This window comes from Oncorhynchus kisutch, linkage group LG22 (genome assembly GCF_002021735.2).
Source record: "Oncorhynchus kisutch isolate 150728-3 linkage group LG22, Okis_V2, whole genome shotgun sequence".
NCBI lineage: Eukaryota > Metazoa > Chordata > Actinopteri > Salmoniformes > Salmonidae > Oncorhynchus > Oncorhynchus kisutch.
Window position 1 is genome coordinate 24066647 of NC_034195.2, and position 27261 is coordinate 24093907.

The 27261-nt window shown below is 42.3% G+C and overlaps 1 protein-coding gene across 2 annotated transcripts in view; it reads right to left on the reverse strand.

The window, feature by feature from the left end:
• Positions 1-2849: 2849 nt before the first annotated feature.
• Positions 2850-27261, reverse strand: part of sf3b3 (splicing factor 3b, subunit 3) — a 44118-nt gene continuing 19706 nt past the window's right edge. For both annotated transcript variants that reach the window (XM_020456974.2, XM_020456973.2), the window contains exons 7-27: positions 27120-27232; positions 26817-26954; positions 26465-26568; positions 26194-26359; positions 25504-25599; positions 25053-25125; positions 21912-22063; positions 21481-21636; positions 21147-21302; positions 20692-20835; positions 19074-19196; positions 18811-18965; positions 18049-18223; positions 17423-17628; positions 14460-14616; positions 9122-9247; positions 7210-7422; positions 6925-7023; positions 6398-6541; positions 4619-4723; positions 2850-3685 (exon numbers count right to left, since the gene is read on the reverse strand). In XM_020456974.2, coding sequence (XP_020312563.1) covers positions 3545-3685; positions 4619-4723; positions 6398-6541; positions 6925-7023; positions 7210-7422; positions 9122-9247; positions 14460-14616; positions 17423-17628; positions 18049-18223; positions 18811-18965; positions 19074-19196; positions 20692-20835; positions 21147-21302; positions 21481-21636; positions 21912-22063; positions 25053-25125; positions 25504-25599; positions 26194-26359; positions 26465-26568; positions 26817-26954; positions 27120-27232 — 2942 coding nt within the window. In that variant the 3' untranslated portion in view covers positions 2850-3544. The remainder of the gene's footprint in view (positions 3686-4618; positions 4724-6397; positions 6542-6924; positions 7024-7209; positions 7423-9121; positions 9248-14459; positions 14617-17422; positions 17629-18048; positions 18224-18810; positions 18966-19073; positions 19197-20691; positions 20836-21146; positions 21303-21480; positions 21637-21911; positions 22064-25052; positions 25126-25503; positions 25600-26193; positions 26360-26464; positions 26569-26816; positions 26955-27119; positions 27233-27261) is intronic.

Below are 27261 nucleotides of genomic sequence, written 5' to 3' on the forward strand. Positions count from 1 at the left end.
AAATAACCCTCTGCTAAATCCATTTCAATATCAGTTGTCTTAACTTGAATGATCAAGATACAGGTTAAATGTCCAAATACCGTCACAACATTGACTAATTTGCCTTACTACCGATTAGTAATGCACCAAAATTGCTTATCAATGAAAACTAAAATTGAAACGCAGTGTAGACATTGTTAATGTTGTAAAAGACTATTGTAGCTGGAAATGGCAGATTTTTAATGTAATATCTACATAGGCGTACAGGCCCATTATCAGCAACCATCACTCCTGTGTTCCAATGGCACGTTGTGTTAGCTAATCCAAGTTTATCATTTTAAAAGGCTAATTGATGGTTAAAAAACTTTTGCAATTATGTTAGCACAGCTGAAAACTGTTATACGGATTAAAGAAGCAATAAAACTGGCCTTCTTTAGATTAGCATCAGCATTTGTGGGTTCGTTTACAGGCTCAAAATCGCTATAAACAAAGATCTTTCTTCTGAAACTCAGTCTATTCTTGTTCTGAGAAATTAAGGCTATTCCATGCGAGAAATTACCAAGACAATGTTGTGTACAACGCTGTGTACAACTCCCTTCACAGAAAAGCGCAAACTGGCTCTAACCAGAATAGAAAGAGGAGTGGGAGGCCCCGGTACACAACTGAGCAAGAGGACAAGTACATTAGAGTGTATAGTTTGAGAAACAGATGCCTCACAAGTCCTCAACTGGCAGCTTCATTAAATTAAATAGTACCCGCAAAACACCAGTCACAATGTCAACAGTGAAGAGGCGACTCCGGGATGCTGGCCTTCTAGGCAGAGTTGCAAAGAAAAAGCCATATCTCAGACTGGCCAATAAAAATAAAAGACTAAGATGGGCAAAATAACACAGACAATGGAAAGAGGAAGATTGATCACAAAGAAGAACATACGTCCAAATACCGTCACAACATTGACTAATTTGCCTTACTACCACACTACCACGCAGAAAAAATGAAAAGATGCTGGAGGAGTGCTTTACGCCATCTGTCAAGCATGGTGGAGGCAATGTGATGGTCTGGGGGTGCTTTGGTGTTGGTAAAGTGGGAGATATGTACAGGGTAAAAGGGATCATGAAGAACGAAGGCTATCACTTCATTTTGCAACTCATTGCCAAACCCTGTGGATGGCGCTATGGAGCCAATTTCCTCCTACAACAGGACAATGACCCAAAGCACAACTCCAAACTATGCAAGAACTGTTTAGAGAAGAAGCAGTCAGCTGGTATTGTCTATAATGGAGTGGCCAACACAGTCACCGGATCTCAACCCTATTGAGCTGTTGTGGGGGCAGCTTGACCATATGGTACGTAAGAAGTGCCCATCAAGCCAATCCAATTTGTGGGAGGTGCTTCAGGAAGCATGGGGTGAAATCTCTTCAGATTACCTCAACAAATTGACAACTAGAATGCCAAAGGTTTGCAAGGTTGTAATTGCTGCAAATGGAGGATTGTTTGACAAAAGCCATAATTATTTCAATTAAAACCCAATATTTATAACCTTGTCAACATCTTGACTATATTTTATATTCATTCAATCTCCCAGAGTGCAAATAATCTCAAAGGAAGGGACATAGATATGGTTCATTTATACATAATAGATTTATCTTACAATCAACATCTGCATATATGATTGGCTAAGCCTCATCCTCTACAGGATGGGTGTCCCTAAACGGGACGGTTGTTGCTGACGTATGCCAATGTGACTAGAATGTTGTTGCATACAACAGCCAACTTTCCGGGACAAACATGTATTTTATAGGCAGAAAGCTTAAATTCTTGTTAATCTAACTGCAGTGTCCAATTAACAGTAGCTATTACCGTTAAAAAATACCATGCTATTGTTTGACGAGAGTGCACAACAATAAAAACTTTTTATCACAGCAACTGGTTTGATACATTCACCTCTGAAGGTAAATAATGTACTTCCATTCAGTAATCTTCCTCTGAATTGTCATCCTGAAGGTCCCAGAGATAAAATATAGCATAGTTTTGGTTGATAAAATATTAATGTTCAAATATAGGAACTGGGGTCTACAATTTGACCCCACTGCTGTCTCTGACTCCACACCCACCCGGCCCAGACATCTAGATGTGTGAAAGTTAGTGTATAAGCAAATTATCCATTATGAGTGACATTCCTGGGAGTGTGTAAACTTTAATGTTTTATTACCAAAGCATTTTTGTATGTTCTCTATAGTTATGCACTTGCAAATGTATAAATTGACCAATTCCGCATATTTTGGCAAACTCCTGGCAGACTTGATACAAAATATTGTGTCATGTAATTATTCACTGGATCAGTCTGAAACTTTGTACACACACAGCTGCCATCTGGTGGCCATAATCTAAATTACACCGAGACTCCTATCTGAAAGTATGTCCTTTCTATTTTATTTCAAAGATAAAGAAAAAAATAAAGGTTTTGTTTGCATCATATTTTACCAGATCTAATGTGTTATATTCTTCTCCTACATTAATTTCACATTTCCACAAACTTCAATGTGTTTCCTTTCAAATGGTATTAAGAACATGCAATACATTGCTTCAGGTCCTGAGCAACAGGCTGTTAGATTTGGGTTTGTCATTTTAGGCAAAAGAGGCTATGATCCTTGAGGATATTATAGCAGTTTCACCATTTCAGTGAAAAATCCAAAATTCCATCCATGAGAGCAGACTGAAAAACAAGACACAGAAGACCTATTGTAAAATGAAAGCCAAAATCAGAGCTGGCTTTGTAATCCAATTAAACAGTACACTATGCTGATATTGTTAAAACTCACTGCTCCTTTGCCTCTCCCACATAATTATAACAGACAACGTGACAAGGCATTACAAGAGATTAAAAAAAACACTTTATTTACAAATTTACCTGCCTGTTTTCTCATGACTAATACGGTATGGTATCGCTCTCCTACAGTGCGAGTATTCCTTCGCTCTTTTTACACAATCCTGTCATCCTGTGTAATAGATATGGACAATTTGTCCATCAAAGGAATATACTTTTTAAGCACTAAATAAACAGCTGCTGGACACTGACTTTTAGGATTCAAATCGATACAGAAAACAAAATCCATTTGTAGCACACAGTTACAGAAAAATACTTAAAATGGATTGTTTAAACAAATCACACAATGCAAAAACAGTTGAGCTAATTCTATCAAAGGGTTTACTAGGCCATGCTTCTCACGGTTGAAAACCCAGCGACTGCTCCTGTATGAGAATAAAGCACTGATGCTACACACATGATACATTCCACAGAATCTGTCTCGGTTTAAATGACATCCTGTGAGTGAAAACCTATTCACCGTAGACTGTTACCACCATTCACCACAATTTGTGACATTTTATAGGCCTAATAAAGAAAACAGGGCCTAAAGATCGATTCAGAGTGTTCATAGATTGTGAAGAGGCAAGGAAACAATGTTTTGTCGACATCTCGGCAGGAAACCAAGAAAGCTCTCAACTCCTCATGTTAACATAGTGAGTGTATTTGTGTATGTGTGTATGTACAGTACAGGAGGGTTCTAGAAGGCATAGCGTGTGCGGATGTCCTCCAGTTTCTTTGAGACCTCAGGGGGAGTACGGTCCAGCTCCTCAGCAACACTCTTCTGCTTGTGGGGGTCCATGGAGTTGAACTGCTCACACAGATCTCCATCTATCACATTCTGCACAAACAGACAGGAGAGAGGGTCAGACACAGTAGGTAAGAGACTGTCTGGATGGCCAAAGAACAAGGCTTCCGATTTCCGCAATCATGTTCAGAGACCGCATGCAATCTGTTAATAATTCACAGCATGTCTACAGTCCCCAAGTCCAGAACAGACTATGGGAGGCGCACAGTAGTACATAGAGCCATGACTACATGGCATCAAGTAACTCATGCAAGCAGTACAATTTGATTTATTTTTTAAATACACCTCATGGAACAGCGGGGACTGTGAAGCAACACAAACAAAGACACATGCATACAAACACACGATAACACACGCACTATACACACACGTTACAGATATGCGGTAGTAGAGTAGGGGCCTGAGGGCACACCCTTAATCTGTTATGAATGTATTGTCATGTTTTTAAAATGTATAACTGCCTTAATTTTGCTGGACCCCAGGAAAAGAAGCTGCCGCCTTGGCATGAACTAATGGGGATCTGTAATAAACCCCAGGAAGAGTAGCTGCCGCCTTGGCATGAACTAATGGGGATCTATAATAAACCCCAGGAAGAATAGCTGCTTCCTTGGCAGGAACTAATGGGGATCTGTAATAAACCCCAGGAAGAGTAGCTGCCGCCTTGGCATGAACTAATGGGGATCTATAATAAACCCCAGGAAGAATAGCTGCTTCCTTGGCAGGAACTAATGGGGATCCATAATAAATACACCAATGATACTGATCCAGCCAAATGTATGTCAGGAACCACATGCAGTCGGTTCCTGGCATAACTTTTCACACAAAATATTTGGTATTAGATTCCATATGTTAACAGTGGTGTCCTCTGGACATATTCCCTCTACATCGCTGGGAGTATAAATTGTGGCTTTCTTTGCCCCACCATCCTAGGGGAATAGTAATGCAACCTAATCAGGTAGTACCCACCTTTACAGGGAAGTAATAGGAGCGGAAGCTGAGGTGGTCCCTGCCACACAGAGGGGGGAACTCTGAGCGCATATGCATCTCTAAGTGCTGGAAGAAGTCATGATCCTGAAGACAGAGAGGCACACCATAGATTAATTATCGACATCAATTAATGCTGTCCAGACCCCCAAAAATATTTTGACCAATCGATTGGTTGAAATTGTAAAAACATGTATTTTTCCATGCATTCAGAAAGTTCAGACACCTTGACCTTTTCCACATTTTGTTATGTTACAGCCGCATTCTAAAATTGAGTAAATTGTTTTTTTTTCATCAATCTACACATAATACACCGCTACACACAGAGTCTGCAACCTTTCTCATGTGGATTTCCAATTTGAACAGCAATCTTAAAGTTGATCCACAGATTTTCAATGGGATTCAAGTCTGGGCTTTGGCTGGGGCCACACAATGACTTTCACATTCTTGTTCTGAAGCCATTCCAGCATTGCTTTGGCTGTATGCTTGGGGCCATACTCCTGCTGGAATGTAAATCTTCACGCCAGTCTACAGTAGTTCGCACTATGAAGCAGGTTCACATCAAGCATTTGTATTTGGCTCCATTTATTGTTTCTTACCAGTCTCCCAGTCCCTGACGCTGAAAAGCATCCCCATAGCATGATGCTGCCACCACCATGCCCTACAGTAGGGATGGTGTTAAACAAGTGATGATCTGCCAGACAAAGCGCTTTGCATTCAGGCCAAAGAGCTACATTTTTGTCTCATTAGACCACAGAATCTTTTGCCACTCAAGAACATTCAGAGACTTGTCCCGAAGCCACTCCTGCATTGTCTTGGCTGTGCACGTAGGGTTATTGTCCTGTTGGAAGGTGTACCTTCGCCCCAGTCCGAGGTCCTGAGCACTCTGGAGGTTTTCATCAAGGATCTCTCTGTACTTTGCGCCATTCATCTTTCCCTTGATCCTGACTAGTCTCCCAATCCCTGCGGCTGACAAACATCCCCACAGCACGATGCTGCCATCACCATGCTTCACAGTGGGGATGGTGCCAGGTTTCCTCCAGACGTTTGGCATTCGGGACAGAGTTCAATCTTAGTTTCATCAGACCAGAGAATCTTGTTACACATGGTCTGAGTGTCTTTAGGTGCCTTTTGGCAAACTCTAAGTGGGCTGTCATGTGCTTTTTACTGAGGAGTAGCTTCCGCCTGACCACTATCATAAAGGCCTGATTGGTGGAGTGCTGCAGAGATGATGGTTGACCTTCTGGAAGGTTCTCACATCTCAACAGAGGAACTCTGTCAGAGTGACCATCAGGTTCTTGGTCACCTCCCTGACCAAGGCCCTTCTCCCCCGAGTTGGTCATTCAGTTTGGCTGGACGACCAGCTATAGGAAGAGTCTTGCTGGTTCCAAACAGTCAACTATGGAACCTTCTATAGACAGGTCTGTTTCTTTCTAAATCATGTCCAAACAATTGAATTGGCCACAAGTGGAATCCAAACAAGTTGTAATGATGGAAATTGGATGCACACACGCTGAATTTGGAGGGGTGCAAATAACTTATGTAAACTCCATTTCGGTATTTCATTATCAATAAATTTGCAAAACTTTCTCAAAACATATTTTCACTTAAACATTATGGGGTGTTGTGTGTAGATTGGTATTGTAGATTGGTATTGTATTGTATCAATTTTTAATTCAGGCTGTAACAACAAAATGTGGAATAAGTCAAGCGGTATGAATACTTTCTGGAAAACACTATGTGTGTGTGTGAGTGAGGTACCTCGTGGGAAGTGAAGGGCACCAGGATGCCGATGCCTCCAGACAGAGTTGTGTAGACCAGAGATTCCGAGCCTCCGGGGATCAGTGTGGTCTTCTGCAGTGACAGCACCGTCTCCCCAATGTGGTAGTTCATGATCACTTCAGCCTGACACGGGGAACAGACATTGTACAGGGTCAGGCACAGACAGGGCATTACAGAACAATTCTCACCCATGACACACACCCAGAAAACATTGCTTATATGCACCCTTTTTACCAACTGCCTACAATAAATACAAGCGGAGGGAATTTCCCACTGACTACCTAAACATCTTCTAGCTCTTAAAAGCTTCCAATAAACAGCTAAAAGGAAAACAGTATATTTAACAGCAAATTGGCCTGGAGATCTGCCAAGATTTGGAGAGCAGGTCTGGCCTCGGATGAGGCAAACCACAACATCACCAAGACAAACAGTGATCCAGAGCGAGAGACCGACAACAAGTCACTATAGAGCTGTGATGCTGTGACAGAAGGCCAGAAAGCCTGTACCTTCTGAGAAGCTCCGTTCAGCAGACCTCTATCCCACAATGCTTTGTTCCCAGTTGGGTCCTCATCTACATCGTCACTTGTGTTAGGGGGAAGGCGCACCTGAGGGGGGTACAAAATGTAAGTGTAAAAGCCTTCAAGATGTTTGTGGCATCATTGAAATATCATAAATTGGATAAAACTGTTAGTATGACGCGTCTGGCAAACACTCCCTTTTAGAGAAAAGGTAGCATCCAATATAATACCCAACATCTTTGACAGTAAGGAACAATAAGAGCGACCACATACAATGCTGATGTTGCCAAACTTGTCGGCTGAAGCCATGGTGTCGTAGTCCAGCAGGCAGGCAGTGGTGACCCAGCGAGGGTGGGTGTCGTCAGCGAAGATGATCAGCTGATTCTCGTTACGCTTGTAGCGCACCCAGAACAGACTCTCCTGTACATCAGTCACTATGACCCGCTGACCGATGGTGTGGATACCAGTCACCAGGTTGGGCACATGCTGCAAACGAGACAGATGACATCAACTGAACACCTCTGTCCTCAATGGACTGCAATATGGATTTAATTTGGAAGGTCTGGAACCTAAACAAGAGGTGGACAGTGGTAAATTGTCCTTTGGTACAACGGATGGATGATGCTGTGGCCTTTTATCTTTGATTTTGGAAGGTGATTCTTACAAATCAATCTTCTCCCGAACATGATTACTGCACTTAGATCGCTAACAATTCTACAGTGGTTAACTTGATTCCTTTGAGACCTGAACCTGAAGTATTTTAGTTCAGTCTTAAACTAGGCTGGGTGGCAAATTGTATTTTACTATATACCGGTATCTATCCAAACAATGCTGCGGATAGATGATTTGTTCCATTAAATAATTCACTAATGATTCAAAGAATATATAGCAATCATCAATTTTAAATCAGCAGTAAGAAACTGCTCTTCAGCTGAGAACGACTAGCAAACTTGCAAGAACAAGTCAACAACTTCGGGAGTAGAGACCCCTGGAAAACGGCATACTGCCGACACATTGCGAAAGTAAAAACTGAAATTTAATAGAGGTCAAATAGAATGATTAGTCTCATAAAGAAAGAAATAAGAGGCGTACTAAGACAAAAGAAATGTGACAGTATACATGATAAACTACTGCAGGAAATTAATTGATTACATTTCTTGAAGTTCATGTTGGAATTAACTATGCAAATGGTAACCACTGGTCGAGTACTCATATTCAATGTTCTACAAATAAGACTACGTCAACCTAAAATAATAGGATAAAAACTGACAATGAAGTTTAGTTGAAAAGTATAAAGCAATCAAAATGAAGAAAGCCCATTAAAACAACTTACAATTAATTTGCACTACTCAAAGCATGTTTACAACTATTAATATTCAGAAACAAATACCATCATAAATGGACATAAATAAATTCACTAAATGTCAATGTCATAAATCATTTTAAAAACATTAATATGGCAGTTGTTACCGTCTAAAAACACAAATATTTTAAGTTCTAAACTGTACACGACATGATTGCAAATGTAAAGCAAGTGCCGTGCTAAGCACTTTCAACTCTTTGCGACAGCCCTTTTTTATTTCGGCTACATCAATGAATTTTTAAATCAGAGAAAAATAAACATAGCAGGTTACAAAGTAGAGCTTCATAGCCATGTTTTAATGTATGGGTTGACAGGGATTGGTCCAAATTTACATCCAGCCACCCCCATTTCCATGACGAGTGCTAGCTTGCTAGCTGTGTGGGAGTGATTGACAGTTTGTTGAAGCAGCTGTGACGAGAGGCGGCACTGTGCCATTGGCTGTATTTTGCCAGCTGAAAAGGTTGTGATTGATGGTTGAAAACTACGAGAATTCTGTGGCTACAGCCCTACAATCGATAAATACCAGTGAATTGAGAGCACTTTGACAAGAGTATTTTGTCTAGATCGTTGACAAAAAAAATTACATCGATTTGAATCCCACTTTGTAACAGAGAAAGTAAAATGGTGCAATTACAAAACAGTCGCAGGAGCATCAATCTGACCCTTTGACACTTCCTGGTCTGAGAGCTTGTTAGCCTTCCTAACCAGCCACTTACCACACTGCCGTCTGGTCTTGTGTTTACACAGTAGAGTCAATAGTTTTTTATACATCCTTGTGTTTGTATTTTTGTGTGTGTTTGTAATGTCAAGCTCCTGTCTCACCTTGTTCTCACACTTGCGGAGCAGCTTCTTCTTGCCCAGGTCATAGATGCGCAGCAGTTTGCCAACGCCCACCAGCACACGGCCCTGGAACGGAGCGATTGCCAGAGGAACGTCCTCCACTGGAGTCTGTCAAAACAACATTCCTTTACCATGTCAACAATTGATCATAAAGGTCAGTAACATACTACCCTGAAAGGACATTCTGTAGAGCATGTCAAAGCATACACATTTCTTTGAGTTTGGGTGGATGAGAAGTTGAGCTTCACCACGCATCTAGAGAACCTTGTCAGGGAACTCAAGCTGCGTATTGGGTTTTATTACCGGCACAAAGCTGTTTTTTCCTTCCAGACAGAAAATAGGTGATTTGTTGTACTTTCCTCTCTGTGTTGCTCTACACTGAAGGCTCTTAACTCTGTATCATGCAGCCTTTTGTTTTGTCAACAATCAGACATGTCCAATTCACCATTGTGATCAACAGTGTTGTCGGGTGGACATCACTAGCAAAACGCTGGCGCAAACATTCTTATGTGTAAGGCCATTTTAAGTATCCTCTCTTTAGCACAACATTTTGCCTCTTGCCAGGCCAACACTGTAAATAAGAATTCCTTAATAGACTCTAGAATACTGATAAGACCCACAGACTGGAAAAGGGCAGCCGGCTCCAACAGAGTCACCATTGTCCCTCAGGGAGTTGGGTAAAGGAGGGGGGAGGTAAGAATGATGGTACTCTGACTCTCAAAGGGCAATTATGACCATCCCGAAAATAATGTCTGTGGTAAAACAGAGGCTTAAGAGATCTAATACGTATTTTGTTCCATGAGATAATCTTTATCAGCTAATTTGTGAATTTTGAAGCATTTATTTAATCAAAACAAGCACATAACTCAGGGGTGTCAAACTCAACCAGTGCAAGGGCCATACTGAAAAGACCACGAATTCGTAGTTTTAATAGAAATAATATGGCCCTTGATGTACATAGCATTAAACATAAAAACAAAATAGATCAATAATATTGGTCCAGGCTTTGCTGCTATGCTTTCAAATGTGCATAATATGCTGCAAAAAAAAGTATTTTTAACTACAAATAACAAAAACGTAGATAAGTTGTTGTAACATTAATATTTGTTTTGCACTGCATGAATCACCGGTGCGGTTGAAATCAGCATTGCTGTATGGTGCACTTCAAATGTCTTATAGTTGAGTAGCCAGCCTAGGCTACTGCTCAAATGTTGCTGTAATAGGCATGCTTGTTTCTCCTCCGCATGGTGTTTTGTTGCAGGTTTTGTTTTTTTGAAATTCGTTGTCAAGCTTTAAAAATAGAAGCCAGGCAGCAAACTTTTAATAGCCTAGCGAGGACTGTGGTATGGGTCTGTACAATTTCCCTCCGCTGCGTGCGGTAAACGGGACACACAATAGCAGCGCATCCGGCTGTAGTTTCATAAAATAGATGACTCAGCTGTCAATTTATACCTGCTTGTAAATCCTTTATCTAGTAACTAGATTACATTTAATGTAGGCTACAGTTGAGCATTATTATTTTGGATTTCCACACATGGGTAACATAATTTAGCAGGACCTGACAAATTTCAGCCCTTTAAAAACTGATTTTACGTAATTCTACGTCCTTTCCTTTCCATGACAGAAGACATTAGCGTGATCTTTTTTTAAATACCACACAAATGACCAAACGACTGGCTACTCCGACTGACAAACTGCGATCAATCTGGTCTTGAATTCAAACAGCCCAGACCACTAAAGCGACACACAGCTTGTACGATATTACGAAGAAATATATATATACAGTGGGGCAAAAAAGTATTTAGTCAGCCACCAATTGTGCAAGTTCTCCCACTTAAAAAGATGAGGCCTGTAATTTTCATCATAGGTACACTTCAACTATGGCAGACTGATGGAAAAAAAATAAAAAATAAAAATCACATTGTAGGATTTGTAATGAATTTATTAGCAAATTATGGAGGAAAATAAGTATTTGGTCACCTATAAACGAGCAAGATTTTACCTTATCATAAGTAGACATAATTACAAATGATTAAATCCTTCCAATAGAAATTTTAAAAAACGATTTAGTTACGACTTGAACTTGAATTAAAAGAGTTGACTCTTCACATGGGATGATTTCACCGAACAAAAGGGAATATTGAATGATCCATCGCATCTCCTAAAAACATCTGTAAAATTATAGTCCAGAAATTAAAGCTTTGGTTGTCTTCCATGTCTTCTCCCTGGACCGCCTCAATGTCCTCCACTTGAACATCAGATTCTGAGGCCTCATCTTCACTGTCACTTCCCAACCTAGTTGAGAATGGCTTGTTGTTGAGCCTCAAAAAGCCTCACATTTGCACAGATGGTCACCAATTTGTCAACCCTTGTATTGGTCAGCCTGTTGCGTGCTTTGATGTATGTGTTCCCAAACAAGGACCAGTTGCGCTCTGAGGAGGCTGATGTTGGTGGGAATTGGAGGATGATGGAGGCAACAGGGGAAAGAGTCTCAGATCAACAAAGTGGCTGATGAGATATGTTGGCATGACTGCAATATTGCATCTCCATCCCAAAGCCCTTGCATGGAAGTGTACTTTGCCAGACTGCCAAGAACCTTTCCCTTATCCAGGCCAAGGTGGCGAGACATGGTAATGATGACACCATAGGCCTTATTGAGCTCTGCACCAAACAGGATGCTCTTGCCAGCATACTTGGGGTCCGAAATGTACGCTGCGGCGTGTATGGGCTTCAGGCAGAAGTCTTCACGCTTTTGACGCATTTCAGAACTGCATTTTCCTCTGCTTGGAACAACAGTGAAGTGGGCAGGGCAGTACGGATGACTTGTCTTACATCTACAAGCAGAGCCTGAACATCAGACAGGATGGCATTGTCTCCCTCAATCCGTGCAATGGCTACTGCTATTGGTTTCATGCTGCTTACCACTCTCTCCCAAAATACATAATCCAGGAGATTCTCTTGATGGCTGAGGATTTCTTTGAGAGACTCCTTTCCCTCCATGAGACTGTCAAACATGATTACAACACCACCCCAAAGGGTGTTGCTGGGCAGCTTCAATGTGGTGCTCTTATTCTTCTCACTTTGCTTGGTGAGGTAGATTGCTGCTATAACTTCACATACCTAACCATTTCCTTGGCTCGCTTGTAGTGCCATGATGTCCTTGAGTAGCAGATTCAATGCATGAGCAGCACAGCCAATGGGTGTGACATGAGGATAGGACTCCTTCACTTTAGACCAAGCAGCCTTCATGTTCATAGCATTGTCTGTCACCAGTGCAAATACCTTCTGTGGACCAAGATCATTGATGACTGCCTTCAGCTCTTCTGTAATGTAGAGACCGATGTGTCGGTTGTCCCGTGGCTGTACTCTTGTAGAATACTGGTTGAGGCGTGGAGATGATGTAGTTCATTATTCCTTGCCCACGAACATTCTACCACCCATCAGAGATGACAGCAATACAGTCTGCTTTCTTTAGGATTTGCTTTAACTCTGTTGTACTCCGCATCCTGCAAATGAGTAGATAAAGCATGTCTGGTTGGAGGGGTGTATGCTGGGCGAAGAACATTCAGAAATCTTCTCCAATAGACATTGCCTGTGAGAATCAGAGTTGAACCAGATGCATACACAGCTCGAGCAAGACATTAATCATTTCCCTGACTACATTCCTCCATCGAGTCAAAACAATTCCAGGAGTACCATGAGCTGTTGTTATCGACAAGGTGTTTGATTGATCATTTTCACCTCCAATAGAAGTAGAGGGACTTTTGTCAGAGGTTGCTTGTTGTGAGGGCTGAGGGAAATGTATGTACTTGGCCATTTGATTCTGCATCTTTGCTGCATTCTTCACATATGATTTGGCACAGTATTTGCAAATATACACAGCTTTTACTTCTACATTAGCTGCAGTGAAATGTCTCCACACATCAGATAGTGCCCGTGGCATTTTCCTGTAAAGATTAGAAAACAAATTGTAAAACCCCCAAACAATTCCATGTACAGACAAATAGTTAAGCAGTTAGATTGAACAACTCCTTTGTAAGATACATATTTAAAATGAAACATGGAACCAGGTGAATTAACACTCCTCAGTAGCAGACTCAAGCAAGCTAAAACCCATATGGTTGCAAAAACTAACCAGCAAAAATGGTTAACAAGTTAGAAATGATTTAAACACTTTGCTGTAGGCTACTATTTAGTAGTTAACAAACAAGCATGTAAGTTATAAAATATATTCACCCCACCCAGTATTGCAATCAAAACTTACCAGAAATCGTGTAGTCCTTGGCTCAGACAGTGTAGTAGTGTGGGCTCAATAGTATCTCATTAGTGTGCAAGATCTTGAGATTCAGCTGTACATGTGATGGGAGAATGCACTGTGCATGCAGAGGGTTGCAATTCCATTGCATTGGGGATAGTTTAACCAAAATATGCCACAAGACCTTGCCTTGTGTATCCCACAAAAAAGGTTCACTGTTATAAGCTAACTTTTTGATGAATTTAAGCAAAATCCCCCAAATTCCAGGGCTTAACATCCCATTGAACATTTCAGACCATTTGCAACCCTAGATGTCAGTTCCTATTCAAGTCAGGACAGGCATCCATTGCTATTGTTTCCATCAATTTAACAATCACATTTCCAGTGTAAGAGTTTACAAAACCCTTTTGGATTCTGTGTCTATGGCCACAATGCGACAACCTGTATATTTGACACGCATGCTGCCCAAACGCATTGAAGCTGTTCTAGCGGGCCAAAATTAATTGACAACCCAAATCATTACGAAGGCAGGATAGAAATGTATCACAGGCCTTGTGCTTGGCATGTGACAAAGGCTTCATAATTCAAAAAGGTCATGTTAAGTTACATATTATAGGGCCTTTTAAAATATGTTTTATTTTTTGCCCGACCCCCCCCCCCCAAAAAAAAAAAAATCAGTTCTCTCGGTTTTGTTTTTCCCGGTTTCCCCTTCCCTCCATTTTTTTTCTGGGGTTTGCTCTCAAAATCACACCTTTTTGAACAAGAATTTGTTCCTTGTTGACTTGCCTGGTTAAATGGTTAAACAAAAAATGTAAAGCATAAAATACTGATAAGACCCGCTGAGACTGGAAAAGGGACAGAAAGTCAGAATGCGTCAACAAAGTCACCATTGTCCCTCAGGGAGTTGGGTAAAGGGGAGGGGTGGAAACAAGAAAGAGTACTCTGACTCTCAAATGGCAATTATGACCATTCAGAAATAACAGCCGGGGAATTCCTGTGCACATAGCTGTGGTCAACAAGACCAGGAAACCACTGGATTAGTCATATCCTCTGTCACTCACTCACCTTGTGCATAAACTCCAGTTTGTCCCCTCCCCCTCCCAGCCGATAGGTGTAGATAAAACCGCCTCCCACAGAGCGGGGGTTAAGGATCATGTCCCGGGCCACCCCCACCAGCACATACCAGTCATCACCTCCGCTGGCAAACCGACAAACAGTCACACTGCAGGGACAGAACACAAAGGCAAAGTAGGAGAGCGGGAAGGGATAAGTATTACTCCCTGTTTCAATCTTTACCTTTTGCGTGTGAACTGTGTTAAATGCTAAGATTAGGTGTTTAAAGCACTCTCCATTATTACTAAATCAAGAAGAGACATGAAGATTCATCACTTCAATAGCACAACTTCACTCTCCTCAAACCCTGCCTTAAATGACAGTTAAGATTTTCTCTGTGTAATTTCATAAGAGCTGGTAATTTGAACAGGAAAATCTCCCTAGTGACCCTACAGAGAGCAATAACGTCTTTACGTTGGCACTAATGCAGGCTAACTCCGCTATGGCTTGATGGCCAATGCCTATGGAGAACTTCATTTTTTGGGGGACAAACACCGAAAATAAGGTTTGTGTTAAACACAGGCTTAGGAGATGTTATACATTTTGTTCTATAAGATCTTCATCAGCAAACGTCACTTGTACATTTTGAAACATTTATGTAAATCAAAACAAGCACATAAAGCACAATGGCTTCATAATTCATAAAGGTCATGTAATCTGACTGATATTATAGGGCATTATAAAATCAGTTATAGTTTTTGCCTGATCCTGTTTGTTGTTTTTCCCCTGATTTGGCTTTTCCGGGTTTCTGTTTCTCCCCGGTTTTTGCTCTCAAAATCACACCTGTTTAATAGAAAAACAACTCAATTGGATGTTAAGTCCACAACAATGCTTTAACCACATCAGGAGTCCACTTTGGTGGTCTGGGAAAATCTAAGAAATGTATAAATGTGGTTGCAGTTATCCTTTAATGCAAGTGTACACTAGCCAGAAACCTTGTTTGGTTAGCAGCGTTTCTGTAGCGCTCATGTGATTGCAGAGTTTTCTAAATAAATTGCCACTTCATCACACACTTGATTTGTATCCACAAGAAGTCCATTTGGCGGAAATGCGGATTCTATAATATTTGCATGAAAATCACCAATTGGATGGAAACCTAGCTACTGATTCATATTTTCCTGGAACTTCCTGAAGCAGCACAGGAATGCCTGTCTCTGTGTGCTGCTGGTAGATGGAAATAATTTCCCCAAAACCTTATCAATTTAATGTTAACTACAAAATAACATTCATGTATTTATGTGCAAAGTTTTAGACTGACCCAATGAACCATTGCATTTCTGTATCAAGACTGCCCAAATGTGCCTAATTTGTTTATTAATAACTTTTCATGTTCAAAATGGTGCACTCTCCAAACAATAGCATGGTATTCTTCCACTGTAATAGCTACTGTAAATTGGACAGTGCAGTTCGATTAACAAGAATTTAAGCTTTCTGCCAATATAAGATATGTCCTGGGAAGTTTCTGTGTTACTTACAACCACATGCTAATCGCATTAGCCTATATTAGCTCAACAGTCCCGTGGAAGGGAGACCGAACTCGAAGAAGTTTAAGCTACAGCTGGCCCAGAACAGAGCGGCACGTCTTGCTCTTCATTGCGGCATGTCTTGCTCTTCATAATCTGAAGGCGGAAATAAATTCTAGGCATGCCAGTCTCTCTTGGCTAAGAGATGAGGAAAGACTGACTGCATCTTCATTTTATAAGAAACGATGTGTTAAATCCCAAATTGTTTACATAGACAACTTACACACAGCTCTGACACATACACTTACCCCACCAGACATGCCACCAGTGGTCTTTTCACCATCACCAAATCAAGAACAAATTCAAGAAAGCGTACAGTATTATAGAGCCATTATTGTATGGAACTCTGTTCCATCTCAAATTGCTCAATTGAACAGCAAATCTGGTTTCAAAAAACAGATAAAGCAACACCTCACGGCACAACGCCTCTCCCCTATTTGACCTAGATAGTTTGTGTGTGTGTATTGATATGTAGGCTACGTGTGTTGTAGGCTACGAGCTGTTGTCTATTAATGTTCTGTATTGTGTTTCATGTTTTGTGTTGGACCCCAGGAAGAGTAGCTGCTGTGTTTGCAACAGCTAATGGGGATCCTAATAAAATACCAAATACCAAAAGTAGATTACTGGGGATAGGAGCAAGAATTTTTTTTGTGTGTCAAACTGCAGCCAAGCATTGATCATCATGTCACCAGAATAAGACCCTCGATATTTTTTGGAAAGAAGCATCAAGCTCGACACTGTGCACTTTCACCACCCTGTGAAGTTCATCATAACTTAATTCATTTGTAGCCTAATAAACTGCATGGTTTCCCGAGTGGTAGTGGGAGGACCACACAACATATCGCATGACTCCAAATGTACTTTGATATGGTTATTACATCATTAACATTGCACATAAAGGCGTTTTCACTGCCATTTCCCGCATAATGATTTTTTTAAACATAAAAGATCCCACCATGTCAAACAAACAAATTATTTGACTGCATCCATCACAGATGTTGTAAAAACATAATTTTTTTATACAATATGACTTTACTCGTATATGGTTCATGATTCATTTTCCTAATGTCTTATGTTTAACTTGGGCTAATTAATTCATTTTCTCATAAGTTGATTTCCTATTAACTTCAATTAAAAAAATGTATGTTGTTGAATTCTGTTTAAATGTCAGGATTCTGTGATTCCGTGTTTTTTTTGCAGCGTGGATTTTATAGGGCCATAACATTATCTCATAGAACAAAACATATAAGATCTGACCTTATTTTGGCGTTTATCCCCCCGAAAAAACATTTTCCCCCCATAGGAATGGCTGAACGAACCAGAATTCATTCATTTCATTTTTTAGGACTACAAGCCGGGGAGCTCTTTTCCATTCATCCATCCTGTCCTCACCTGAAGGCAGCCTCATTCTGCTCCAGTTGGACAAGGTCCAGAGTGGTTCCCTGGATGGGGTTGACCAGACGCACCAGAGAGGCCCACTGGCCAGACCCGGCCTTGGGCGCCCCAAAGATGGCCTCTGGCAGGTTCTCATTAAGGAAGGCAGCAGCCATCTCTGCTGCCAGCTCCCTCTCATCCTCACCAGCTGCCTCAACCATCTCCTATAGAAGGGAACAACACAGAAGTAGTGTCAGCGTCAGTTACAGAGAGAAAGAAAAGTAGGGAGGGTGTGAGATATCTACATAAGTGTAAGCAAAGTATTAGTCTAATTCCCCGTGTCAATCTACACTGTGTGTGTAATCTCTGTATATATGCTGAGATCAGAGATGTTTAATGCTCTCTCCATTATTCTGTCAGAGAAGAGACATGAGAAACTCATCACATCAACAGCATAACACCCCTCGCCTCAAACCCTACCTTCAATTAATCCTCTTTGGGTTTTTAGAAAAGTGCTATAAAAAAACAATTGTGAATTATTTATATTGAAGTTTTGCCTATCTTATATCTACACTTTCATAATATCAGCCAGCCTGGGTGTACAACACGTAGCCTCAGCCCTCTCAGTCAGAACAGAACCATACCTCTGCCATCTGCTGCTTGCGCTGGGCCTTGGTGGCCTCTGTGTAGGCATTGTGATCAGTCTCTATGAGTATCAGGTTGTTTGTCTCTGGGTGAATGACAAACTTGCGAGGTGTGTACTGCAGGGGGAAGGCCACCTGGTTGAACACGGCACCCAGCTTCTCCAAGGCCAGAATCCTAAGAGGGAGACAAAGACAGTGTCAGAAGATGTGTACCACGTAACAGGTGTGCCATGCCACAACTCAACCATAATGGGAACAGAAATAACAATTCAAAAAGTAAATGGAACATAACCCTCATAAGTTAAATATCAGTGTTATAATTGAAAATGAGGATGGTTGAGGGTGAATGAGAGAAAGTGATCTGTGTATCTGCTGAGATCAGAGATGTTTACACTCTCTTCATTGGTTTGTCAGAGAAGAGACATGAAGACTCATCACTTCAACAGCATAACTGCTCTACCTTGTCAAAGACATTTCCTCAATCGACACAGTGTACACAAAATATTAAGGATACCTTCCTAATATTGAGTTGCCCTAAATTGTCTCAAGGCTTAAATATCCTTCTTTGACCTGTCTCCTCCCCCTCATCTACACTGATTGAAGTGGATTTAACAAGTGACATCAATAAGGGATCATAGCTTTCACCTGGATTCACCTGGTCAGTTTATGTAATGGAAAGAGCAGGTTTTCCTAATGTTTTGTACACTCAGTGCAGATGTGTTTACTTTAGTTCTCTCTGTGTGTGTGTGTGTTTGTGTGCACCTCAGGGTGTTGGTAGAGATTGCCACAATGCCCTCTGGACACTGTTCAGAGGCAAAGCCAGAGGCATATTCCAGCGTCTCATAGGACAGGGGCGTCAGATGGAATCGGGACTGGTAGGAATAACTCAGCCAGGAGCGACTCGACATGGCCAACACCTGGAGGAGATGGAGAGGTCAGAGAGGATACAAATACACACCGCCTCAATGTTATGTTTCCGCTCCATAAAGCTGCAAAAACACACTAACTAATAGGATTTCACTTACAGCTTCCTGTCCCTGCATCCTGACGCGGAAGAGCTTCACAGGTCGCGACCCCAAGTACCGAGTACGAGTATCAGACAGGTCTCCAGTCACTGGGTCCAGCACGGTCCTGAGCAGCACACCATTCTGAGGAAAGACAGACATGTTAACGTCACAAATAAAAGCTCTAGTATGTATTCCAACAGAGCACAAAATATCAAGCAATACAGTGGAAGAAGTAAACAGACAGTAACAGATAGTGTAGGTGTGTATAAGTGTAGGTGTGTGTGTATATATATATATATATATATATATATATATATATATATACTGTATGCTGAGATCAGAGGTGTTTTAAACTCTCTCCATTATTTGTCAGAAAAGAGACATGAGAAAACTCATCACTTCAACAGCACCACAATATCCCTCTACTCAAACGCTTCCTCAACACAGAGGACATATACACGATATACAGACAAAAGTATGTGGACACCCCTTCAAATGAGTGGATTCGGCTTGGCCTGTTGCTGACAGGTGTATAAAGTCGAGCACACAGCCATGCAATATTCATAGACAAACATTGGCAGTAGAATGGCGTTAGTGAAAAGCTCAGTGACTTTCAACGTGGCAACGTTATAGGATGCCACCTTTCCAGTCAGTTTGTGATATTTCTGCCCTGCTAGAGCTGCCCTGGAACAACTGTACTGTTATTGTGAAGTGGAAACGTCTAGGACAAACAACCGCTCAGCCGCTGACTTGTAGGCCACACAGGCTCACAGAACAGGACCTTTGCAAGTTTGGGGAAGGCCTGTGGTGGTTAATTTCTTTACTATCAAATGAGGAGAGACAAACTTATCACAAGAGGTCAGAGTTATACTTCAACTAAATCTTTACTCACTTGTTAATAAGGGAGCAGGTCAATACAACACACACATATAAAGTGAATCGATTGAGTGCTCCACGTTAATAATGGCTGGTCAACGAATCAATTCAGAGCCCCGAGCCAAAAACACAAAGGTCTTTTATTGCCAAGATTCACCCCTTTCAGGCTACGTGACAAACAGATTTATGGAATGGTCATAAGGTTAAGATTAGTATGAAAGATACTGTCTGCTGTGAATTATAAGTATCTCATTGTGTAGAGACCAGGGTCTGGCACCGGAGTCGTCTCCCCCTGGTACCCCAGTACAGAAACATTAACTCATGCTCTGGGATGCAGTATCACCCAAAGGCATTGTAAATCTCCCAGAGGGCCATCCTCAGTAGAACACACACAGATGAGCATTCTAACAACCCCTTATTCTGTTCCATAAAACACCCATTTGATGCAATAACAGCATTATATACTCTTGTAATTTCTGTTCTGACAAGCCCTTTACTGTTTCAGCATGACTATGCACCCATGCATTGTCCATACAGAAATGGTTTGTCAAGATTGGTGTGGAAGAACGGGACTGGCCTGCACAGACCCCTGACCTCAACCCCATCGGACACCTTTGGGATGAATTGGAAGCAAGTCCACACAGCAATGTTCCAACATCTAGTGGAAAGCCTTTTCAGAAGGGGGACCAAGTCCATATTAATGACAACCATTATTTTGGAATGAGATGTTCGTCAAGCTTTTGGTCATAGTGTATTCTACCTGCAGTCCGATGTTGAGGTAGAGAAAGCCGACAGTGCCCTTCACTCCTAGCTCATCTTCCTTCTCCACTCCTCCCATCTCCACTATACACAGAGACTCAGGCTGGGCAGGCAGGGCCTGCATACTGAGGGGCTGGAGACAGTCCTACACCACAAACACAGAGGGGTTAGTGGCTACAAACACAGCTTTGAGAGATAAACGCATGTTAAAAAGGCAAATATCCACAATGGCACAGTGTTATTTGGATTTGAACATTGTTTTCACCCTGGCTGTAATTGCAAAAAAATTAAAAACTTGAGCAGAGTAAACGAGCTCTAGAAGAGTTTCCTTGCAATTGTCCAAGAACATCTGGTGCTTGTTACCAACTCGCAGAGCAGTCAGTATGAATCAGATTCATTCTAAACAGATGGACAAACAGATCGCACAGGCTGCACAAAGTACTGTGAGAGTCGTACCGAGGGGTCCAGTGAGATGATGCGGACGGTGTTGTCCACCAGCCCCACCGCCAGGAAACGGGAGCGCTGCTCGCCAGGGGGGACATTGGCCAAGCTCATACACACCACGTCAGCTGACATCTCCTTCCTCTCTGTGTACTCATTCAGCTGGCCAGACTGGGGGGAGAGACAGAGGGGAAGGTTATCATAAACATTTACTGTCAGAAGAAAAATAACCTTTACACTGAGCAGGAGAGACTTCTGGATATTTGCAAAAAGCAGATGAAACTGGGTCAAACTCAAAGACCGAACTTGACTGAGAAAATAGACACCCAGGGGTTGAAAGTATACTCACAGGGTCCATCTCAAAGTAGACCAGCTCTCCTCCGGTCAGAGCGATAACCACCTGCCTCTGGTTGACTGCACAGCGCACAATGGTCTTCTTCCCTGGAGTCTTCCACTCATTCACACGCTTATCAGCACGGATGTGACGGATCCCATCAGGATACACCTGTACAACAGAGTTATTCAGTTTACACAGGGCTGGGGAGGGGGCCTGGCCAGGGTGTCTAATGTTTGTGAATAGTGCTGAGATCAGAGTTGTTCAAGCTCTCTCCATTGTAATGTCAGAGAACAGACATGAAGACTCTTCACTTCAACAGCAATATTAAATCTGTCATACACTTCATCTTCATTTCACTTCCACCATCAGCATTGTATTCCCCCCAGAACAGAAGGTGCATGTTCAGGCCTCTGTGAGAGGCGTGTGTAGTGTGGGTGACTGACCTGCACCAGAGCATCCTCCCCGAGCAGAGAGCAGGAGAGGGTGGGGGTGGTCCCCAGGAAGCCAGAGTCTGTCACTTCCTCTACGGTCTCACCGATAGACAGAACCAGGGTGGCGTTGACAAAGGAAACGATGATGTACGCGTCAAACTCATCTGGAGGAGGAGAGGTGTTTCAATGAGTAGGAATTTCACACGGAGGGGATTTTCTTTTCATCAATATCACCAACTACATTTAAACTCAACAAAAAAAAGAAACGTCCTCTGACTGTCAACTGTGTTTATTTTTGGCAAACCCAGCATGTGTAAATATTTGTATGAACATAACCAGATTCAACAACAGACATAAACTGAACAAGTTCCACAGATATGTGACCAACGTAAATTAAATGTGTCCCTGAACAAAGGGGTGGGGGGGATCAAAAGTAACAGTCAGTATCTGGTGTGGCCACCAGCTGCATTAAGTACTGCAGTGCATTTCCTCTTCATGGACTGCACCAGATTTGCCAGTTCTTGCACCAAGGCACCTGCAAGTTCCCGGACATTTCTGGGGGGAATTGCCCCAGCCCTCACCCTCCGATCCAACAGGTCCCAGACGTGCTCAATGGGATTGTGATCCGGGCTCTTCGCTGGCCATGGCATAACACTGACATTCCTGTCTTGCAGGAAATCACACACAGAACGAGCAGTATGGCTGGTGGCATTGTCATGCTGGAGGGTCATGTCAGGATGAGCCTGCAGGAAGGGTACCACATGAGGGAGGAGGATGTCTTCCCTGTAACGCACAGCGTTGAGATTGCCTGCAATGACAAGCTCAGTCTGATGATGCTGTGACACACTGCCCCAGACCATGACGGACCCTCCACCTCGATCCCGCTCCAGAGTACAGGCCTCGGTGTAACACTTATTCCTTCAATGATAAACGCGAAACTGACCATCACCCCTGGTGAGACAAAACCGCGACTCATCAGTGAAGAGCACTTTTTGCCAGTCCTGTCTGGTCCAGTGACGGTGGGTTTGTGCCCATAGGCGACATTGTTGCCGGTGATGTCTAATGAGGACCTGCCTTACAACAGGCCTACAAGCCCTTAGTCCAGCCTCTCTCAGCCGTTTGCGGACAGTCTGAGCACTGATGGAGGGATTGTGCGTTCCTGGTGTAACTCAGGAAGTTGTTGTTGCCATTCTGTACCTGTCCCACAGGTGTGATGCTCGGGTGTACCGATCCTGTGCAGGTGTTGTTTACACGTGGTCCGTCCTGTCTACCTGTAGCTCTGTCTTAGGCGTCTCTCAGTACGGACATATTGCCCTGGCCACATCTGCAGTCCTCATACCTCCTTGCAGCATGCCTACGGCACATTCACGCAGACGAGCAGGGACCCTGGGAATCTTTATTTTGGTGTTTTCCAGAGTCAATAGAAAGACCACTTTAGTGTCCTAAGTTTTCATAACTGTGACCTTAATTGCCTACCATCTGTAAGCTGTTAGTGTCTTAACTTAAGGTATAGGGGGCAGCATTTTCACTTTTGGATAAATAGCGTGCCCAATTTCAACTTCCTGCTACTCATGCCAAGAATGTAAGATATGCATATTATTAGTAGATTTGGCTAGAACAGTGAAGTTTCTAAAACTGTTTGAATCATGTCTGTGAGTATAACAGAACTTATGTAGCAGGCAAAACCCAGAGGACTAACCGTTCAGATTTTTTTTGTTTATAGGTCTGTCCGTTCAGTGAGTTCTCGTTGGAAAATGCTATTTCTTAGGAACTTGTTTTCAGTTCCTACCGCTTCCACTGGATGTCACCAGTCTTTGGAATTTGTTTGAGGTTATTCATTTGTACAATGAAGAAGTACGGCCATCTAGGAACTGCGTAACACTGGTGAGAGTTGCGCGAGACTTGAAAAGTAGCTTGGTTTGTTGTCTTCCTGTATTGAACACAGTCTTCAATTTGATCGATTATTAACGTTTAAAAATACCTAAAGTTGTATTACAAAAGTAGTTTGAAATGGTTTGGCAAAGTTTACAGGCAACTTTTGAAATATTTTGTAGTGACGTTGCGAAATTTGGAAGCTGTTTTTTTCTGGATCAAACGCGCCAAATAAATGGAAATTTCGGATATATATGGACAAAATTTATCAAACAAATGGACCAATTGTGATGTTTATGGGACATATTGGAGTGCCAACAAAAGAAGCTCGTCAAAGGTAAGGCATGTTTTATATTTTATTTCTGCGTTTTGTGTAGCGCCTGCAGGGTTGAAATATGCTACCCTCTTGGGACGCAAGCGCCCTCTATACCACAAGAAGTTAACGACCATTCCACAGGTACATGTTCATTAATTGTTTATGGTTCATTGAACAAGCATGGGAAACAGTGTTAAAACCCTTTACAATGAAGATCTGTGAAGTTATTTTGATTATTACAAATTATCTTTGAAAGACAGGGACCCGAAAAAGGGACATTTCTGTTTTTTCTGAGTTTATTTATTCACAAAGTATGTATAATGCTGAGATCAGAGGTGTTTTAAACTCTCTCCATTGATATTTCTGTCAGAGAAGAGACATGACAAACTCATCACTTCAACAGCACAACAAACCCTGCCATGAGACTTCAGAGGAATGTGCCCTAATCTGGTACATGAAGATCAATCTTATACCCTTATTTTGTTTTTTCACTAACCTAGAGCATGGCATCACAATCTTGAAATCTACATCTGTAACCCAGTGTGTAGAAGTTACAATGTCTGACTTGTGCAGGCTAACCAGTTGGATGAGCCAAGTGTTGTGTGTAATGGATGAATGCCAGAGTGAAAGTGAAGCCATGCCTGAACAGGTCTCTATCTACCAGGCAGCTGCAGTGGAACTAGGCCACTGCACTATACCATGACAGGAAGAATCTCTGAAATCACATGACTTCTGGGAATAGTCTGGCTGAGTGACTTTTCCTCAGAATGCACTCTGATGCCAGACTACAACATGAGACTTGACAGTATTAAGATTAAAACAATGCTACTTTACAACCATGTCATACACAATAATTGCAACCAAATACTGCAGAAGTGGACTGTAATAAGGTAGAAGGGAAAATAACTTGCAACTAGTTAAAAACATTGATGTATTTATAAAAATAAAATAAAAAGAACAAGCACCTTCAATGTGTCGGCGCACAGTCCACACAGCATTGGGGTTACCGGGCAGCTCAGACACAGCCATCTCTGATACCTGGAGGGAACAATCTATGATCAGACTTTCATTGTAATCTAACCTAAGCATTTACCAGTCTGTTACCTCTGCATTAACATGTTGAGATCAGAGGTATACACACTCTCTCCGGTGCTTTGTCAGAGACATGATTTCATCTCATCCAGCTTCTTAAACACGTCAAACATGAGCTGGTGTGTGAGAAAAGCAACAGCAACAGAAACTTAATACCCCAACTCTGGTTTCCGGTGTGCATGTGAGTGAGTATCCGCATGACTTTGTTAAAATGTCATCATTGTTCAAATAATACTGTGGCATGTGCCACACTGAGAGAATGTGTGTGTGAGCACTTTCTGGGATGTGAATGTGCAATGGGAGGTGGAATAGCAGTACACATACCTCCAGTCCATGTCTGAGGACACGGAGGGTGGATTTTGGTCCCCTGCCACATGCCACATACAGCTGAGGAGTGTCCTCATTAGCCAAGTCAGCAATCTACACAGGGAGAGAGAAACAGATGAGGTGAGTGGAACAAGGAGCCAGTGGTGAGTAAGAGATCCGTATGTATTCTCAGAGGACAGAATTTAACAAGTAGTACAGCTCCAGAAGTAAACAAGGCAGTCTCACATGTGGTGTCTGTGTCACGTTCTAACACTGAGATCAGAGGTGTTTAAACGCTCTCTATTGATAGGTTTGGATTTGTGAGCTTTAACTATTATGAATCATAAGTTCTAATAGAGACATGAGGGGTGCCGTAACCCAGGATTTACACCAGGAGTTGTCTGTAGGAGGAAGGGTTATGGTGGGTGCAATTAAGCTTGGGAGGGGCTGAGAGCAGGGAAAACAGTCATGTGGCAGTACTGATAAGGGGAGAGGCGTGGATAAGGGGGTCGAGGACAGGTGTCTAAGGGAAAAGGAACCGTTTATTACCCCTATCAATTAGTTCCCTGCCTAGCAAAAAAAGGAGACTCCACCCACAGTGGGATACATATCTCACTAAGTTCATCCACTACACAATCCATGGGAATCAAAAGATAAAACCGTTGCATGCACACCAAACATACAACACAAAGAGATTCACACACACACCTGGCAGGACATGATGGGGGAGAGGTTCTCCTGCTCGTCCACCAGCACCAGGTTCTTGAGGGGGCGTGGCTGGAAGAAGAAGGTATCTCCCTCCTCCAGGGGCATGGCAGAGGAGAACTCTGGCTCTTCATCATCATCTCCCAGATGGGCTATCTGGTACAGGTAACTAGCAGAGAGAGAGAGAGAAGAGAGAAGGCAATGAACACAAGAGAGCAAGAGGCATGGACATAGATGGGATGTGTGAGGTATTACAGTGTAATGAATGACTTACTGGTTTCCAAACTCTGAGGACACAAATAAGAAGCCGGTCTTCAGCACGCACATGGATGTGGCTACAGGTATGGTGTCGAAGTACTTCATCCTGATCTCTGTAACCTGGGGGATACAAACGTTTATTTGAAATAGAAGGAATCACAGAATATCCCATCATGTGAACACTGACCCGAGTTAGTGTGTGTGCATGCTGAGATCAGAGGTGTTTATGCTCTCTCCATGTTTTTGTCAGAGAAGAGACATGAAGACTCATCACCTCGACAGCACGGTTCTATTTCCCACACATCAGATGAACACCTCTGCCCCCCCTCCCCCAGTTCCTGTTCCAGACTGCACCCCGCTGGCCTCACCATCTCCTCATCGGTCTCCAGGGTGACCTTGAAAATGTCACCCTGCTCCGTCTGGGCCAGGAAGAAGAACATGGACTTGGTCTTGTGGGTGGCTGAGCAGACGAAGATCATGCCTCGCTCAGGGTCATCCAGGTCATTCTGTGTTCAGGCAAAAGAAAAAAAGAATTGAGGGCACAGTGCAGATGATATCAAATCAATTGTGATCCACACAAACATTCAAACTGTTAACATATATGACCATGTCTTGTTAGCCAAGTTATTTGAAATCCGTTTTCGCATTTATAAAACATAACAGAAACTCACCCTCCTGCGTGGGATGGGACAGCGAATGTCAGGCTGGTCCCCAAAGTTTTTGTAGGTGATGTAATTCTCTGAACAGATGAGTACTCCACTGGGCCCATCAGAGCCTCCAGGAACTGGAGAAGAGAGGGGGAAAGGGTAATGA